General features: G+C 33.8%; 1 protein-coding gene across 1 annotated transcript; it reads right to left on the bottom strand.

Annotated features, from left to right (window-relative positions):
- Positions 1–6,590: 6,590 nt before the first annotated feature.
- LOC148613782 (uncharacterized) lies at positions 6,591–12,662 on the bottom strand. The gene is made up of 4 exons (XM_088587367.1): positions 12,512–12,662; positions 11,324–11,644; positions 9,792–9,887; positions 6,591–8,929 (listed from the first exon to the last, which is right to left on the bottom strand). The coding sequence occupies exons 1-4, from the start codon at positions 12,567–12,569 to the stop codon at positions 8,775–8,777; spliced, it is 630 nt and encodes a 209-aa protein (XP_088443493.1). The 5' UTR covers positions 12,570–12,662; the 3' UTR covers positions 6,591–8,774.
- Between the last annotated feature and the right edge of the window lie 4,768 nt (positions 12,663–17,430).

Here is a 17,430-nt window from a genome sequence, read left to right as displayed (position 1 = left end):
ATAATAATACCACGAAATTGTCTCTTCATCTTGACATGTTGTGTGTTTTGCGTTCCATTTTGGTTTACAATTATTGTCTTTAAGTCCGAATTACTTTTCGTTTCTGAATTAAAAAATCTACAAGAAATCAACGTGGTTTTTTTTCTCTTCTCTAAACAAATCACTGTAGTGGTCTGCTGTAAGTGCAGATTACATCCTTCCCTTTTAAAAATATAATCTGTTTCCGAATAAAACGGCATTGCAATTTTTTTTGGTGTCTAAGCTGATTTTATAAAAATAGACACTTCTCGTTTCATGCTACTTTAATTTTCAAGATCTATTATATTTTATTTTCAGAGATAAATAGTCTCATAGTTCAGAATGTTTCGCTTGGGAACACTGCCATACTTCTATGCCAAAACCCACCGGGTAATACAGTCATGCAATGGCTTTTTCTGGACACGAAAAGAAATGTAACAAACAGCACTTATATCGATGATTTCCGGATAAATGACGGTTTCCCTGTCCATAAAAGAATTCGGATACTACGTAATTCGACGTACGGAAATTATGCTTTAGAGATTAAAAATGTGTCCATGACTGATACGGGCATATACAGATGTACATTTGTAAACAACAGCGTTCTGCGGTCTGTTGATGTCAAATTAAATGTATGTATTGTATTCTTAACTAGAAACTGAAATACGTGTGTTGATTTTCGTACGAATAGACCCTTTTATCTTAAATGCGATCTGTCGATGAGCATTAGCTGATGCAGATACGGCTTGCGATCGCACAAAATAAAAAAAAAATATACTATTAAACAATAAACCCAGAGGATAAGGAAGGAATAAGTAATTCGTATTTCACTTAAATTAAACTTTGAATATTGATCTGGTGCACCTGCAGGGGAACTATTACATTGTCAAAAAAATATTGTTACTGTTGAGTTTACCAACAAAATTATGTCAGACGTAAACTTTTTGAAATGATTATTGAAGTAGTCTTGTGACAATATTATCAGTAGTAAGGAATACATGTACACAATATAGCAATCAGATGGCCACACCTTTTTGCACATAAGCTGTATGGGTCCGTATACGTGATTCAATTGAAAACCAGTAGTGGAAACGCAAAAATTGGTGCTGCATACATCTGTATGTGGGTAGAACTTTTCACAAGCCGTCTTCTAATAACCAAGTAAAACAAAATGGCTATTATCGAGATTTATCTGAAATTCATCCCTTATTCCGACGGAGGATAATGAAATTTATTTTTCAAAAAACAGGTGGGTTCCGAAAACGACATTTAGGATTCCTTACTATCTGCTTACATTAACACAATTGTGTCCAACGATAGGGGATATTCCTACCCCTGGAACCCCTCCAAGGATCCACCATTGATTTTGTATATGCTAAAATATTTGGGTATATAAATGAATGTTCTGTGTGGCGTGGAACACATTAAATACACTATATCAGGATAATAGGTACATGTATGGTGTACATCGTATATGTTAAAGAGAGAAAAAAACCACCGGGTTAAAACTAAATATTATACCCAGGCAACCCATACACATACAAACAAATTATACTGCGTAAGTCATTATACTATACACCAGATGACCATTCATACATATTATATTTACAGCACTGTCTTATGAGTTATTCAAATAAACTTCGAGCCCGCATAGCGAGAAGTCTATTCGGATAACGAGGAAGGCCTCTGTGCAGAAGATTGAATAAATTTGGGTTTCTGTCTGTGTGTACTTAAATGCAATTCATAATATTAGCAAGTGATTTAGTGGAAGAAAAATTAAATCACGAAATTGCACACTAATCAATTGCACTTGCATATACATGTACATGAATGATGTATATGTTACATCCAAAAGTTTCCTGCGCGAAATTCTTTCCACTGGAGAAAAATAATATCAAATTTATGTATTTTATGCTAGTGACATGTTTTCAATATACGGGTAAATTGTGATAAATAATTGAGTTAATATCACAAAATATGTTGTCAAGACGGGGTTATAATACTAGTAAGTGATATAGTGGAAGAACAAAAAAATTGCGAAATTGCACACTAATTAATTGCACTTGCATATTATGAAATATGTTGTCGAAACTGTGTCGATGAAATGTTCTTCGTTATGGAGATACAGTTTATGTCTTTATGCATTGAACGAATTGAATAATATATTTAGCTATCATTTCAGATTTTGAAATACGGACAGTGTATATAGCAATATCAGTAGTGGGAACGGTGTGTATTGTGCTCGTTATTATTGGGTTTGCTGTAAAAACGTTAAATGGCCAGAACAACAAGGAACCACTTGTTCATTACGAAAGTGACATGTCTACTGGTGCATACTATAACGATCCTTCATCCACATGATGTACCGTCTTACATCCAACAAGCCTACGGGGAACATATGGTTGGAATGCAAGATTCTGCTCACAAAGATGACGTTCCGAGACTTCAGGAATTTCAGGGGACCTCAGATGGTCTTTTGTATTCGTATTTTGAAGATGTGCTAAACCCTTATCAACTTTAGATACTTGTACTATATATACGGTACTTCATACATGCCAACACTCAGTGATTCATCCTGATCCTTGGGGATTTTGGCCCTCTTTTAGGTTTCATGGTTGCGAAAAATATTCTCAGCGTTTTCAGACATTGTCAGGGAAGAAATTACATCCCTTTTCCCAGTAAGAGGCTACCTTACAGATTTTGAAACAATGAGTCATATGGAACAAGCTTAAACTGATCCTTTGAAACATGACCGAATGTTCTCCAAACTCCTTACTTTCGTTTTCGGCCAAGGGGACCAGACCCCTCGCCGATTTTATCAGGGTTTTAATCATTTATAAGTTGGGAAGTATGGTACTATCACTTGCCTTCTTACACATACAGACAGTAGTAGAAAGGCAACAGAATACACATATGTAAAATTAATATTTTTTTTATCATTTGATTAGTTCCGAAATGAGCTCTTTAGGTTGCATTCCTTTTAACTGCTAATAGTCCTGCGTTTATCGTTAAAATAATATTTTCTTTGTTGTTTTTATTAAATACTTTTGTTTTTCACATTGGATTCTGACCTTTTTTGAATTGATCTTCTTTGTGTGTTTTATGTCATTTTTGTAAATATTTGGTATCGATAGAGAGAGGTGGGGCCCATCAACCTAGTGTTCAACCTTTCCGCATCTTCTGCACTTTTCCCATGTCAATAGTTACGAGCTTTTGACAATCTTGTGTGATTTTGAATTTTTTCTTGTATATGTTCAGGGTATAGCGTGGTGCCCATGTTGATGAATCGGTAAATTAGACGTGTTGGGTCGAGTTCTTACTTGTGAAAAAGGCTCTCAATCAAAGGCTTCGTTTAGCTTTTTTTGTTTGTTTGTTTTTGTTTGCTTTTCTTTTTTTCTCCTTCTTCTTCCTTTCTGTCTTTCTTTCTTTGGTAGATTTGACGGTTGTGCCGTTGTTGTCTTTTTGTAAAACTTTCACTTTCTTCCCAATTTTAAATAAAATTTCGTTTACTTAGACTAGTAATGGAGATTCTTATTGTCTCTACGTAATACCGATTAACCAATGCCAAAGTGAAGATCGACTTATCTGTGCGTGCATTACAACATGCCCTCCAGAACAAAACGTAATCTGATATCGGGTTTAGAAAATACTGATTTTACTAAAAACGTTTATTTGCCCTGAAATCTTGAAAGTACACAATTTTTAAGCATAGCATGCAGTTTTAACAAATTAATGTATTAGTCATTCCTGTCACATTGATAACGTAGAATAGAATACCATTGGCGGATATACACAAGAAGAGAAGTTCTAGAAGTAAAAGTTTTGAAAGCAATTCTAGACTATGTAATGAAAGAATTTGTATTTAGACAATGTTTGACTACGTGTACCTTAAATTGTTCTTTTAAATCTTACTTCTTCAATTTTAGTGATGCGCACGTTCGACCACAAGCACCTGTTATAATTATCATTTGCAGGACTATTGTATATTGTATTTGACTTTACTAAACTGCAATTCATGTGACAACCATTATCGCTCCCAAACTAATGCACATATCCACCATAATATTTTCTAGTCAGGTTATACATGTACGTGTGTTTACTGTGGTTTACTAGAGTTCTGTGTTTACACGCGTGTTTACAGTTTTTACTGCTTCTCTGCTGATGAAATTGCTGTTTGCCTGTTTGACTGCTTTAACACTGCGACTAAAGTAAATATAAAATGGCTGTAAAATGTTTATTCGATAAGATTATTGTATGAACCATTGACGCCTAATAATATGTTACAAACCAGACAAAGTCACGCTTGTCATTGTTTTTCTTTGGAATTCCAGTTGAGGAAGGAAATTAATCGAGTTCACACAATCGTTTGTGGCCAACAGGATTTGCTTTTTAAAAAAAATGAGGTCATTCACTCAAGGACTTATTTTTATGGATTACTTATGATAATGCTTTTATTTGTAGAAACATTGTATTTAATATATCTGTGTTTTCTTGTTTTTTGTAAGTCCTTTATCTAGAAATGTGTGGTTTTTGGGAATTTCCCCATAGCAAACATCAATTCTCTTTATTACAATGTACATGTATGTCTGCTTTGTTCTTTTTATCTCAATAAGTTATTCGATTTTAGGTGATATGTTTTTTTCAGATTAAATCTTCATGCACATCATACATTATTACACTTTGATTAGATACAACCTTTTTTGGTTTGTTTTTTGGTTTGTTTTGTTTGTTTGTTTGTTTGTTTCGTATTGTTTTGGATAATTCGGGTTTGGCTAATACACACGCGTGTATTTCAACTGCAGTTCTGCTTCTCGCATTGCAGACCATCTTACACTTTATAACGAATAGGGGCAGGAGAACATGGAGTATGGGTTACGACTATAACTGTAAGGCAACCTCTCAATGGCCTATTACTGAGAAATGAAAAAAGTAAATGACAGCACAGAGAAGTAAATCATATCTGCCCCACTGCAGGCATGTGCATGTCTACAGTCTTCAGATGTTGATCATTAATGTGTATTCGTGTCGTTATTTGAATCAGTTTGTCTTGAAGAAGTGTCATCGTTCTTTTATCTAAGCTTAATTTTACTATTCGTTCATTTTCTAAAGTTGAACCGAATATTAATACATGTATACAATACACACGTTTCTAATTATCATTCGATATCAAACGACAGAGTAATAGTTTTACAGCCGGCCCTGTGGTGTGGGGGGTTCCTCGTCGTTCATTGAAGACCCATGGATTGTCTTGAGCTGACATTTTTCATTCCAATGTGTTTATTGTCCCTTTGACATATATTCTCGTTATATTTATACTATTGATTAAGATGCAATGTACAAGCGAACATGAAAAGGGAAGTAATTTAGGTTTAAAACACTGACATCCAAGTCCCAGGCTAAAGTGATAAAATTGTAATGTTATAGAAAAGGTTTGTACAATTATTTTGAAGGTTTGAAGTTGTCAAATCCACAAATTCAAGAATCTTCGAACAAACTTTTTTTCTAAACCACGAAAATTAGTACTCACGAATGATAGTACTTTCACAATATACTGAAACCAGCTACATTTGTTTTAAGACTGTATCGGTGATGAGGTAAAAACATATCCTTCTACACATTACGAATCTAGTTGAGTACCTTTATATTATGTTCATTTTTATTAGGGCCCCGCCTTAGGCGGGTCGCCCTATAGTGATAAGTCTGTCTGTCCGTCCGTTTGTAACAAATTCGTGTCCGATCTATATCTAGAGAACCGTTATTATTTCATACTTTATACTTAACATGTATATTAACCGACAACAGAAGGTGTGTCATAATGTATGTACAACTTCCTAGGTCAAAGGTGAAGGTAAAAAAAAACTTTGGTTTCAGTTGACAACCCCATGTCCTCTGGTGAAGATCGTGTCTGCTCTATGTCCTGAGAACCGTTATGATTTCAAAGTTTATACTTGACACGTATATTAACCAACAACAGACATTGTGTCATAATGTATGTACAAATTCCTATGTCAATGGGCAAGGTCAAAAACTTTGGCTTCAGTTGACAACCCCATGTCATGTGATAAAGATCGTGTCCGCTCTATATCTTGAGAACCGTTACGATCTCAAAGTTTATACTTGACATGTATGTTAACCAACACCAGAGGGTATGTCATAATGTTTGTACAACTTCCTAAGTCAAAGGTCCGTCTGTCGAACGTACTGTTCATCTGTCCATTCTTAAAAAAAATGTGTCAGCTCTATTTCTTGAGAACCGTTATTAGTTCGTAGTTACGTCGATGTGTCATAATACCCTCCAAAATGGATGTGGAGTATCATACATCAGTAAAATTGAATGTAGATGAAATTACAGTGATTACCGTATTTCAACTTTCTCATATAAATGCATTTAAAATATTTCTGTCGTGATGTTTTCTAACTGTAGGTTATTTCTGTTGTGCTGTTTTCTAAATGTACCTGACAGCGGAGCCCACAGAGATAGGTCCCATCTCAATGATATCTACTTCTACAAGGAATAAATTGGTAACGAGTCCATAACGAAAGAAACTAATGCCCAGTGAATGAATACTAAATTATCTTAAATTACATTTTATTTTCAAAATAGATTTCGAATAAATACAATAAATACATAAACATGTAAACAAAGAGTGACTTTATCAAAATATGAATATGCATGATAACCCACAGTCTTCACATCACCAAAAGATCTTAACAAGTGTAAATACCTTTGAGTAACTCTAAAAGGCCCCGACAACAAAAGCAATAAAATCCAGAACGATAAAAGAACGATGACATTTCTTGAAGACAAACTGATTCAAATAACGACACGAATACACATTAATGGTCAACATCTCAAGACTGTAGACATGCACATATCTGCAGTGGGGCAGATATGATTTACTTCTCTGTACGGTTTTGCTGTCATGCATTGTTTTTTCATTTTTCAGTAGGAGGTCGATGAGAGCTCGCTTTACCGTGATAGTCGTAACCCATTCTCCACGTTCTCCTCCCCTATTCGTTATAGAGTGTAAGAAAGAAAGAAATTAAGAGTTTCTAAGGAGACAACAACGGCATAACCGACAACTCTTATAAAAAGAAAGAAAAAAAGAAAACATATCTTAAAAAAACCAGTTAAATGAACCCCGGACTTGACTTTTTATGAGCAACTCAGCAGATGTTTCTGGAAAAGCAGAGGACGCTTACCTTACCGGTGCACCTGGTCCATGCTCATAGTTTTAAGTGGAGTCCGAGTTGCTCATTTGCTTTTTTGACTTTGTATGTATGATTTTAGTTATTTTTATGTTCTTTGTTGTCTGTGTCTGTTCATAATCAAAACATTCTAAATATTGACACAAAAATAACTTTTATGACAGAAAATTAAAATTTGTAGTATGTTTTCTTAATTTTGTTAATCTGAATTCACTTTTGTTGAAGAAAATTCACTTTTGCTCTGTACAAATTTTAATTTTGATTACAAAACCACAAGAGTCCCATTTGGTGCCCCGTAATAGAAACAAAAAAAACCATACAAGACTATCAAAGTCTAGTAGTTATTGACTTGGGCAATTGCAAAAGATGCAGCAAGGTTAATGGGCCCCACCTCTTCCTATCGCTAGTAAATATTTACAGCAGCTACAATGCTGGCAATACACACCATATAGTTTAATGTAAAAATGAATTGTAACGCAACAAATCTTGCAAAAAAAATTAACAATAAATATGCAAACTCAAGAACTCAATTTGGAACTGATCGAAAGATGAAAAAAATATATCATTTTAAAATACATGTACATTGTATTTTTCATATGTACTTTCTGTTGTCTTCCTAATACTCCCCGTAAGAAGGCAAATGATAGTACAGCATATGTACAAATATATCTGGCACCTTTTTACAGGCTGTCTAGCTACTTTTGTTGTTAATTTTAGGATTAAAAATGAGGAATTTTAGTGCTACTTTAGGGTCAAAATTAGGAATTTTCAGTAACGAACACTGGGAAAATTTTCGATCTCTCTTTCATGTCTTTTGATAATTCCTGACAGAATAATTGCCTGTTATTAAGAAATTATTTACAGACAATAACGATGCACTCTCTTTATTACAAAACAAGCAGTCATTGAAACAAAAAATGCAAGGATTATTTTCGTAACTCCTAAAACAGCAGTGAGTGAAAAGTTAGGAATTCACATGAAAAATGAAGGCTTTTTTAGGAATTCCCTTTGAATTTCAAGTTTTTTTTTAGGAATGTTAGCCAAATGTAATTAGGAATTTCAGGGCCACTGGATAGCCCTTTTTGTACAATTAAACTACTTCTTTTCCTATCGTTAGTGAAGAAATCATAAAAAAGATAAATATACACAATTAGTATATAATACATGATTTATGTCAGCTATTACAATACGTGCCCCGTTCTTCAAGTGTTTCACCCAAACATGGTCATATACAGTTCTGAGGTAGGACCACACTCTGCATATTCATGTGATTTTTCATCATTTTTTGAAATCATTCCGCCTAAAGCATTATTCACTGCGCAAGTCTTGTATACATGTGATTCCTGCTGACCACGTGTCAAAAGTTGATAAGGGTTTGGCACATCTTCAATATACGAATACAAAAGACTACCTGCGGTTCCCTGAAATTCCGGAAGTCTCGGAACGTCATCTTTCTGAGCAGAATCTTGCATTCCAAACATATGTTCCCCATACACTTGTTGGATGTAAGACGGTAAATCACGTGTTCTGGATAAAGGATCGTTATGTTATGTTCCAGTAGACGTGTTACTTTCGTCATGAATATGTGTTTTCCGTTTGCTTTGGCTCTTACGCTTTGTTACAGCAACACCAATAATAGCGAGCACAATACACACCGTTCCCATTACTGATATTGCTATATACACTGCCCGTATTTCGAAATCTGAAATGATAGCTCAATATATTATTCATGTCGTTCAATGAATAAAGACATATACTGTAAATGTATCTCCATAACAAAGAAGAAGAATGAAAACAATTCATCGACCCCGTCCTAACAACATATTTTGTTATATTAACTCAATTATTTTTCTTACCCGTATATTGAAAACAGTTAACTAGCATAAAATACATAAATTTGATATTATTTTTTCTCCAGTGGAAAGAATTTCACGCAGGACACTTTTGGATGTTATATATACATCATAGATGTACATGTATATGCAAGTGCAATTGATTAGTGTGCAATTTCGCGAATTTTTTGTTCTTCCACTAAATCACTTGCTAATATTATGAATTACATTTTAAGTGACACAGAGAGAAACTCAATTTACTCAATCTCCTACACAGAGGTTTTGATTCGCAATTTCAAACCATATTCAGTACTGAACCCCTCCTCTTTATGAAAATAAGTACAGAACAACGGAACTACATGTAGCTTGGCAGATTTGTTATGAGTAGTGCTCATGCCTTGTGATTTTATTTTAGAAATCTTGTATAGCACAGCCTATAGGCTTGCGGAGTGATATGCCATGAATCAGAAAGTGGTTATAGGTCTGTGATAGTATTCTATTAGCAAGACAACCCTCAGAGACCAATATTGGTGTCCTGTCGTACCCTCTTCAATAAAGATATATAGGCGTCAGGTACATCGATTCGACGAAAGTCTTTTTATTTGGCGACTCGTAAAATGAAACGATTGCTGGTTAAGAGTAAGCCACGTGACATACAATTCATCAATATACGTACTAAGTCATATTGACCTTGTCTATATGTACAAAACTAATGTTCAAGCACAAAAAAACCTTTGATATCTTTTTGTCTTTGTTCCTGTTGAAGATCAGCATATTTCGTAATATTTTGTTCCATATCCACTTCATTTTCTGGCAAATCGAGAACATCTATCAATAGAAAAAACCCGAAGTTTAATATCAACATGTAGTAAGTAATTGCTTCATGAATTGAGATTTTTCTTTTGGTCATTTTTCAAAAATTAATATATGAGGAAAACCAAGTGTGCTCTACCTATAAATATTGTATGATATTGCATGAAAGATCACGTGTTCCCATAGAACTCAATTGGAAAACAGCTGTGCAATATCCAACTTCATTAGCATAAAAAAATGCACATGGACAACTCCGCCTCTGACGAAAATGACTCCTCTCAGAACGAGAGCACGAACTACCCGTGCCTTTATATCTCTCATTTGTCAATTATCGATTAACGTGTGTGGTCAATTCATGTAACAAATCATTTTAACACCACCGTCCTCGTTATTCAAATAGACTTCTCGCTTTGCGGGCTAGAAGTCTATTTACAACTGAATAACTCATAAGACAGTGTTATAAAGTTAACATGTATGACTGGTAATCTGGAGTATAGTATAATGACTTACGCAGTATACTTTGTTTGTATGCTAATGAGTGGCCTTGGCATGACATTTTGTTTTATTCCGGTGGGGTTTGTGACTCCATAACATATACATCATACCTATTCTCCTGATTCAGTGTTTCAATGTGTTCCAAGTCACACAAAACATTCATTATTGTAACCAAATATTTAACATATACACAATTAATGGTGGGTCCTTGAAGGGGTTCCAATAGGAATCCTCTATTGTTGGACAGAAATGTGCTAATGTAAGCAGATAGTAAGGAATCCTAAATGTCGTTTTCGGAACCCACCTGTTTTTTGAAAAATAAATTTCATTATCCTCCGTCGGAATAAGGGATGAATTTCAGATAAATCTCGATAATAGCCATTTTGTTTTACTTGGTTATTAAAAGACGGCTTGTGAAAAGTTCTACCCACAAACGAATGTATGCAGCACCGCTTTTTGCGTTTGCACTACTGGTTTTCAATTGAATCACGTGTACGGACCCATATACAGCTTATGTACAAAACATATGGCCATCTGATTGTTATATTGTGTACACGTGTTCCTTACTACTGATACATGTAATATTGTCACAAGACTAGTTAAATAATCACTTCAAAAAATTACATCTGACATAGTTTTGTTGGCCAACTCAACAGTGACAACAAATTCTTTGAAAATTCCCCGCTTTCCTGACACCAGTTACGACAGATGTTTCGAAAAGAAAACGGCGCGTGCGCCAGATCAATATTCAAAGTTTTATTTTAGTGGAATACGGGTTACTTATTCATTTCTTAGTTGCTGAGTGTATTCTTTAATAATATATTGATTTTGTACGATCCCTAGCCTTACCTCGAATCAGCATATGCTCATCGACAAACCGCATTTAACATAAAAGGGTCTATTCGTACTGAGACCAACACTTGTGTTTCAATTCTAGCTAAGAATTTAATACGTACCTATTACATTCAATTTGACATCAACATGCTGCAGAACGCTGTTATTTAGAAATGCACATCTGTACAAGCCCGTATCAGCCATGGACACATTTTGAATCTCTAAGGCATAGTTTCCATACGTCGAATTACGTAGAATCCGAATTCTTTTATGGACAGGGAGACCATTATTAATCCGGAAACCATCGGTATAAGTGCTGGTTGTTGCATTTATTTTCGTTTCCAGAAGAAACCATTGGATGATTGTATTACCCGGTGGGTTTTGGCATGGAAGTATGGTAGTGCTCCCGAGCGAAACATTCGGAAATATGAGGCTATTTATCTCTGAAAATAGAATATAGTAAATTTAGACAATTTAAGTAGCACGAAACGAGAAGAGTCTATTTCTATAAAATCAGCCCAAGCACAAAAAAAAAAAAAAAAAAAATGCAGTGCCGTTTAATTCGGAAACAGATAATATTTTAAAATGAAAAGATATAATATGTACAGACCAGTGCAATTAAATGTTTAAGAGAGGAAAAGAACGACGTTGATTTCCTGTAGAATTTTTAGTTCAGAGACGAAAAGAAATCTGAACTTGGTTACAGTAATTGTAAACCAAAAGGAAACGAAAAACACGCAACATGTGAAGAAGAAGAAGTAATTTAGTGGGATCATTATTGGTTTAAAAACAAAACTTTCTGAACAATTGGGGCAAATCATCTATCAAAAAATGTGCACGATATTATTGAATGCCATTATTTCACGATTAGTTTGGTATTGTTACAAAATGTTGTAGAAATGAAGAAAAAATTTCTTCGCTTGGAAGAATTAAATCTTTAAAATGTCAAAGATATCATTCTTGTGGCATGTTATGATGCGACATTTATGCTTCATTATGATCATAACTATACTACTGATTGATTAATTGACTAAGTACTAATTACTGATTAATGTAATATGTCTTATATATTTTTAATTTATTTGAAGCATGTATAATATTTTATTGGTAATTTAATATATAAATCAATATAGAAAATATAGTATTCGGAATACACACGTCTATTTACCTAGTATTACATATACTATCATTTCTGTTTAATATGATACAGAAATCTGTTTTTTTTTGACAAACAGATTGGGCTTTAACGTTTAGTAGATATTTTATTAATTACAGGACGAGATATTTGACCAATAAAATGAAAATTTTACCTAGAATTAGAAGTGTAAGAATCCATGTTAAAAGTGCCAATCTAGAGAGCAAAAACATTCTCTAATTTCAAAAATGATGTGTAACATAATTTGATTGTATATCGAATGAAAGTCTAAAATAAACCTATTAGAAATTTTGGATTTGTTAAGTCCGCTGTACTGTTTGCCTTCAATTTAATGCAAATATTCCTGTAAGTGGATGTTTCCTCTAACAGACCAAATGTTACGGAAATGATACAATATGGCACATATAAATAGAATATGTTTTTTTTCTGTAAAATTATCCTACCCCTATACAAAAAAAACCATGAAGATGGTAGTACGGTGAAGCTAGAGTTTATTTCTTGAAACATCCTCCCTTAACCATGGATACGTGGCAATAAATTGAAAACAATATCGTTAAGAAAAACATGTTTTGTCTTTAGTTTCCAAACAATCTTGGCTTCAAATAGACGGCTTGACTTGCATATGATGTGTGGCTTTGTATAGGTAAGGCATACGTTGTAAGTAATTGTGTATCTAATTCCACACTATTTGCATAACATGGTACAGTGCTGTAGTGTACACGTATACTTGAGCGACACGGTACAGTACTGTAGTGTACACGTATACTTGAATAACACGGTGCAGTACTGTACTGTACACGTGTATTTGAATGACAAATCACTGTTTTTCATTCACATAAATTTTTATTTAATAAAACTTGAACAAACTTCCAATTTATGACACATACAAATGAATTGATTTTACTAACAAAAACAAATGCTTTTCCAAAAAAATAACCGTGCTTTGTCTGAAAGAACTGGAGAAAGTCATGTGTTTCTTTTGTTTTGAAAACGATTATCCAATGAACACTTTTGAAAATACGCTGGATTATTCCAGACAACAAAGTGGAAAACGAAAATAGTGGATATATGTGTTTGTAATTTAAAACCATGCCTGATGGGGGCAGGGATGGAATTCTGTCAAAATATAATGAATTGGTGAGTCTGAATATTAGTTAATGGTCCAAAGAAGAGGGAAACTATCTATATCATTTATATCTATATTTAACTATATCATTTTTTGCTATACTTTAAAAAAAACCTTGGAACATCACCTGGACAAAGTTGAATTGTCTTTAAACAATAACTATTGCTCAGAACTCAATAGTTCACTTCGACAAAGAGGTCCTTTGAATTTCTGACAGCTGCAGTTTATTCAAATGATACAATCTTTAAAATATGTATAAAACAAAGAACAAATGCCTAATAATCTCAACTCAAGCTCATAATAAGTCACATATAACTCAGTTTTGTTAAAGAGTATTTCAGCTATATCCGGCTATGGACAAGAAAAGGATGAAAAATGAACATGAAATAGAGATGAAATGAAAAATGGGATGGGACACAAGGATAACAAAGTCAACGAATTTCGACTTCCACTAGAAATAATGAGAGGTGGGTAGGGTCGGGCAATTGAGCCTCTTGTAGCGAAGACGAGGCTCCTCCTATCGAATACCACACCACAACGTGCGAGAAACGTGGTATTTTAACCCAACATGGTACACCAGTCAGGTTTTCCGTATAATGGTCGGACGACCCCAGCATATAGGATGCCAGGGGTTTCCCATTTAGTTACATTGGACACACAACCCAGTGTTCTATACTCTATTAGTCGCCATTTACAACAAGCTTAGCGCTGCTGAGGGCTTATTCTTTTGACAACCGGACGGGGCAAAACATGAAAGTCATAAGTTTGGTTTGACTCCTGGTAATGGTAAAAATGGTATCGCCCAAATGTTCGTGTAATATAGAAACATAAGGAATGATCATGTTTTGTAAAAATGAAGCTGTACAAGTACTGGAATTCAACTACAGCAAAACTTATTTTATTGCAAATATTTGATGAAATGTATTTCAGAATGTCTAAATCGTCTAAAAGGCTGATTTCCTGATTCAAAAGAAAACGGCAAGTAATTCTAAATCTTGAACTGTGTTTGAAGTAATTTAGGATTTTACATGGCAAGCGACAAAATCAGGACCCTCGGAAATATTTCCTACTGCAAATAAAATTTCTTATTAAAAAAATCAAGAAGAATAGGTAAACTGAAAGTCTATACTATTACAGATCATTGTGATCATTCTATAGTCATTTATCCCGACACTCTGACATACTCCTTTTCGGATGTTCATTTTGCATCGCAATTCTCTAAAATTACCCATTAAATACTTATAAGTCTAATCACCAAATATTTCAGTTATACCATATAAGGATTGAACAAATATTGATACACTTGCAAACATTACGAGACTGAACTGATTCGCTTTGAAAACAAATTGAATCAAATAAAGGAAGTCCTGGGGTAGAGTTATAAGGGGAAATAGATATTTTGTACGGTATCGTAACATGAACAAAATATTGCAGTGCTATATGTTTTGGTTTGAGTACATCTCATTTTTGAATCTTGAACTTCCAACGTATTTGATTGCTATCCAGATAGAGAGGTTATTCGTTGATACGCATTCACAGAATACCGAAATGTGCATTATACATGTATGGTGAAAACCATTTTAGTTGTCAATAAATTTGAATATTCGTTCATCTCGATTCTGTATTAGAATGAGACATTAAATGAACATTCTTCTCACTTTTTTATCTTGTTATTTTTGTCATATACGTGCAGGAACCAGAATATACAATGGATCCAACATCGATGTGAAATCCGTGGCTCATTTAATTGATGAAGAGAAAGAAAATTCTATGAGTCGTAAGATAAAAGCTTGCTTTCAAAAATTCCTGCCATCGGTATATGTAAGCCTAATTTAATGTCATTAATAGAATTTCGATAAAAGATCATTCGAGTTCAAACAACTGACACTTCAGTTTTAGACATATGGTCAAAAGCACATTCAATCTAAAAGCACCTTCAACCTCTTCGTACAAAACCGTTTCAACCATATTTTCATTATTTCACATAAAAGCAAGACAAATCTACCATCAATATGTATGTATTTAACATATGAATATAACATTAACATTAACTAATTTGTGAACTAGGTGTCATCTGAAACAAATAACTCTTTTAAATGTTTTGTCTATTACTGAAATCACTCATGTTCATATTTCCTTTTACCCGAATACATGTTTGATATTATGGAACCACCAATAATGGATGCCCCACATGCTGGGGGTGGGGTAGATTCCCTTTTGTTTTAATTCACTAGGTATACCGTGTGAAAAAGATTGTTCATTATGAACTTTGAGTCTATTCGTTTTACCCATAATAGCCCTGTATTAATGTCTTGAAGGCTGTAATATCACAGTTTATAAAACAGAACAGAACCAAGTTACTAATCCTTAAAGTTGCATGCACCATATTCTTAGAAATCTTATGCTGGTTAAAAAAAATAGTATACACGGTGTTGTGTATTATGAGGTACCCATTATCCGTTACAATATGTGATCAAATAATTTCTTATGTTTAAAATCAAATGTTTCATTGCTTTGAATATACATGGTATAAAGTATTTATCCTTTTGTCTCATCCCTTGTTCATTTCATCAACATGTCATGTTCATTTTATCATTTATGTAATGTTCATCGACCCTATATAGCAGAAATAGTGATGCCTCAACGTAAAACATCAATTACACAATCAATCAATCTTATAATGAAAATATTTAACTTTGAATTTTAGACGTAACAAATAAGACTGGTTAAGATGAAAAGATAGCATAGATTAAATAATAGTCCGCTATTGAACGAATGGATATAAAACATGGACCGATCATTCAGTGAATGGTGTCATGTGTACAGTCTTATAAACTTTAGCTATATACTACGTCATAAATCATCCTGATAAAAAAATCTATATATGTCAAAGGGCAATCCAAAAGGGGGTCCATGAAACCTACTATCTTCAAGTCAGATCATTCCAGAGGTGACCATGATATAGAGATTGATTTATGCAACACCCGTTCTTATTTTCCCAAAAATGATATATATATACATAATACAGCATCTCCGTTTCTAGAGATGCTTACAGGAATGGTGGGACCGAATTACTTGTTATAGTGGCAAATATTGCACTAGTTGTGAACCCAACAAGAAACATATTTGGAGTGTATATGGTATGAAACGTACATTTGGTGTTTTTATAAGCATAAAAACTTATAAATGTATTATATGAGTAGACATGTCAAGGGAGTGGTCAAACGGACATAATACATTCTCAGAAATATTGTTCAGTTTTTTTTGTTTTATTTTACTATCTGATAGAAATCTCACGGAAAGGAAATATTTAATTTCTTAAATTGTACATAACCATAATAACTATAAAAGGACATTTATTCAATGGATAAAAGCTAAGACAAAAATAAATTTATTGCGAAGAAAATACAGAACCACATACATATATACTTTTTTAAACCCAATCTGTCAAAGGAAATGTTAATATATATAAGGACTTTATAATAGGAATCACAATGGTTGAGTTGTTTTTATGGTGAATATATTTATGAAATACAGATTACACTTGAAAGACGAAGTTTACTTTTATGATGCAAGAACATGTGCATATATGAATTTCCTGTCACAAGTTAGCCATTCTATCAATCCTGAAGCACGAATGACTGGCAACGGATTGAAAGAATATCAAGAGAAAATAGTTTGTACTTCATTGGTTTAAATGACTGGTTACTGCAAACTGAACATGTCAGTTAAAGTCCATCAAATAGTTTTTAAAATTGAAGACAAAAACAAGAGTGGCTTTTCATTATCACCTAGAACCTAAAAGACTAATCAAAGGTTTATAACACACAGTCGCCCCGTGCAGGTTCGGGTGTTAAAAGAATAGGCCTGCTGCAGCGCTAAGCTTGTCGTATAAGGCGACTAAACAGTTCTCAGAAACCTAGCCGGGGGTTAGGCGCTCTGCCCAC

The sequence above is a fragment of the Perna viridis genome, chromosome 6 (genome assembly GCF_037379345.1).
Source record: "Perna viridis isolate PV_CMFRI_1.1 ecotype Kerala chromosome 6, ASM3737934v1, whole genome shotgun sequence".
Taxonomy (NCBI): Eukaryota; Metazoa; Mollusca; class Bivalvia; order Mytilida; family Mytilidae; genus Perna; species Perna viridis.
The sequence above is the reverse complement of the archived record's forward strand: the minus strand, read 5'-3'. Positions and strand labels throughout refer to the sequence as shown.

Bases quoted from the DNA above. Each gene is read 5' to 3' on its own strand.
- LOC148613782 (XM_088587367.1), bottom strand. From the start codon at position 12,569: ATGTTTTTGCTCTCTAGATTGGCACTTTTAACATGGATTCTTACACTT. The intron at 11,645-12,511 runs GTAAAATTTTCA...TTCTATTTTCAG, and splicing joins TCTTACACTTCTAATTCTAG to AGATAAATAGCCTCATATTT. The intron at 9,888-11,323 runs GTACGTATTAAA...TTCTATTGATAG, and splicing joins TGTCAAATTGAATGTAATAG to ATGTTCTCGATTTGCCAGAA.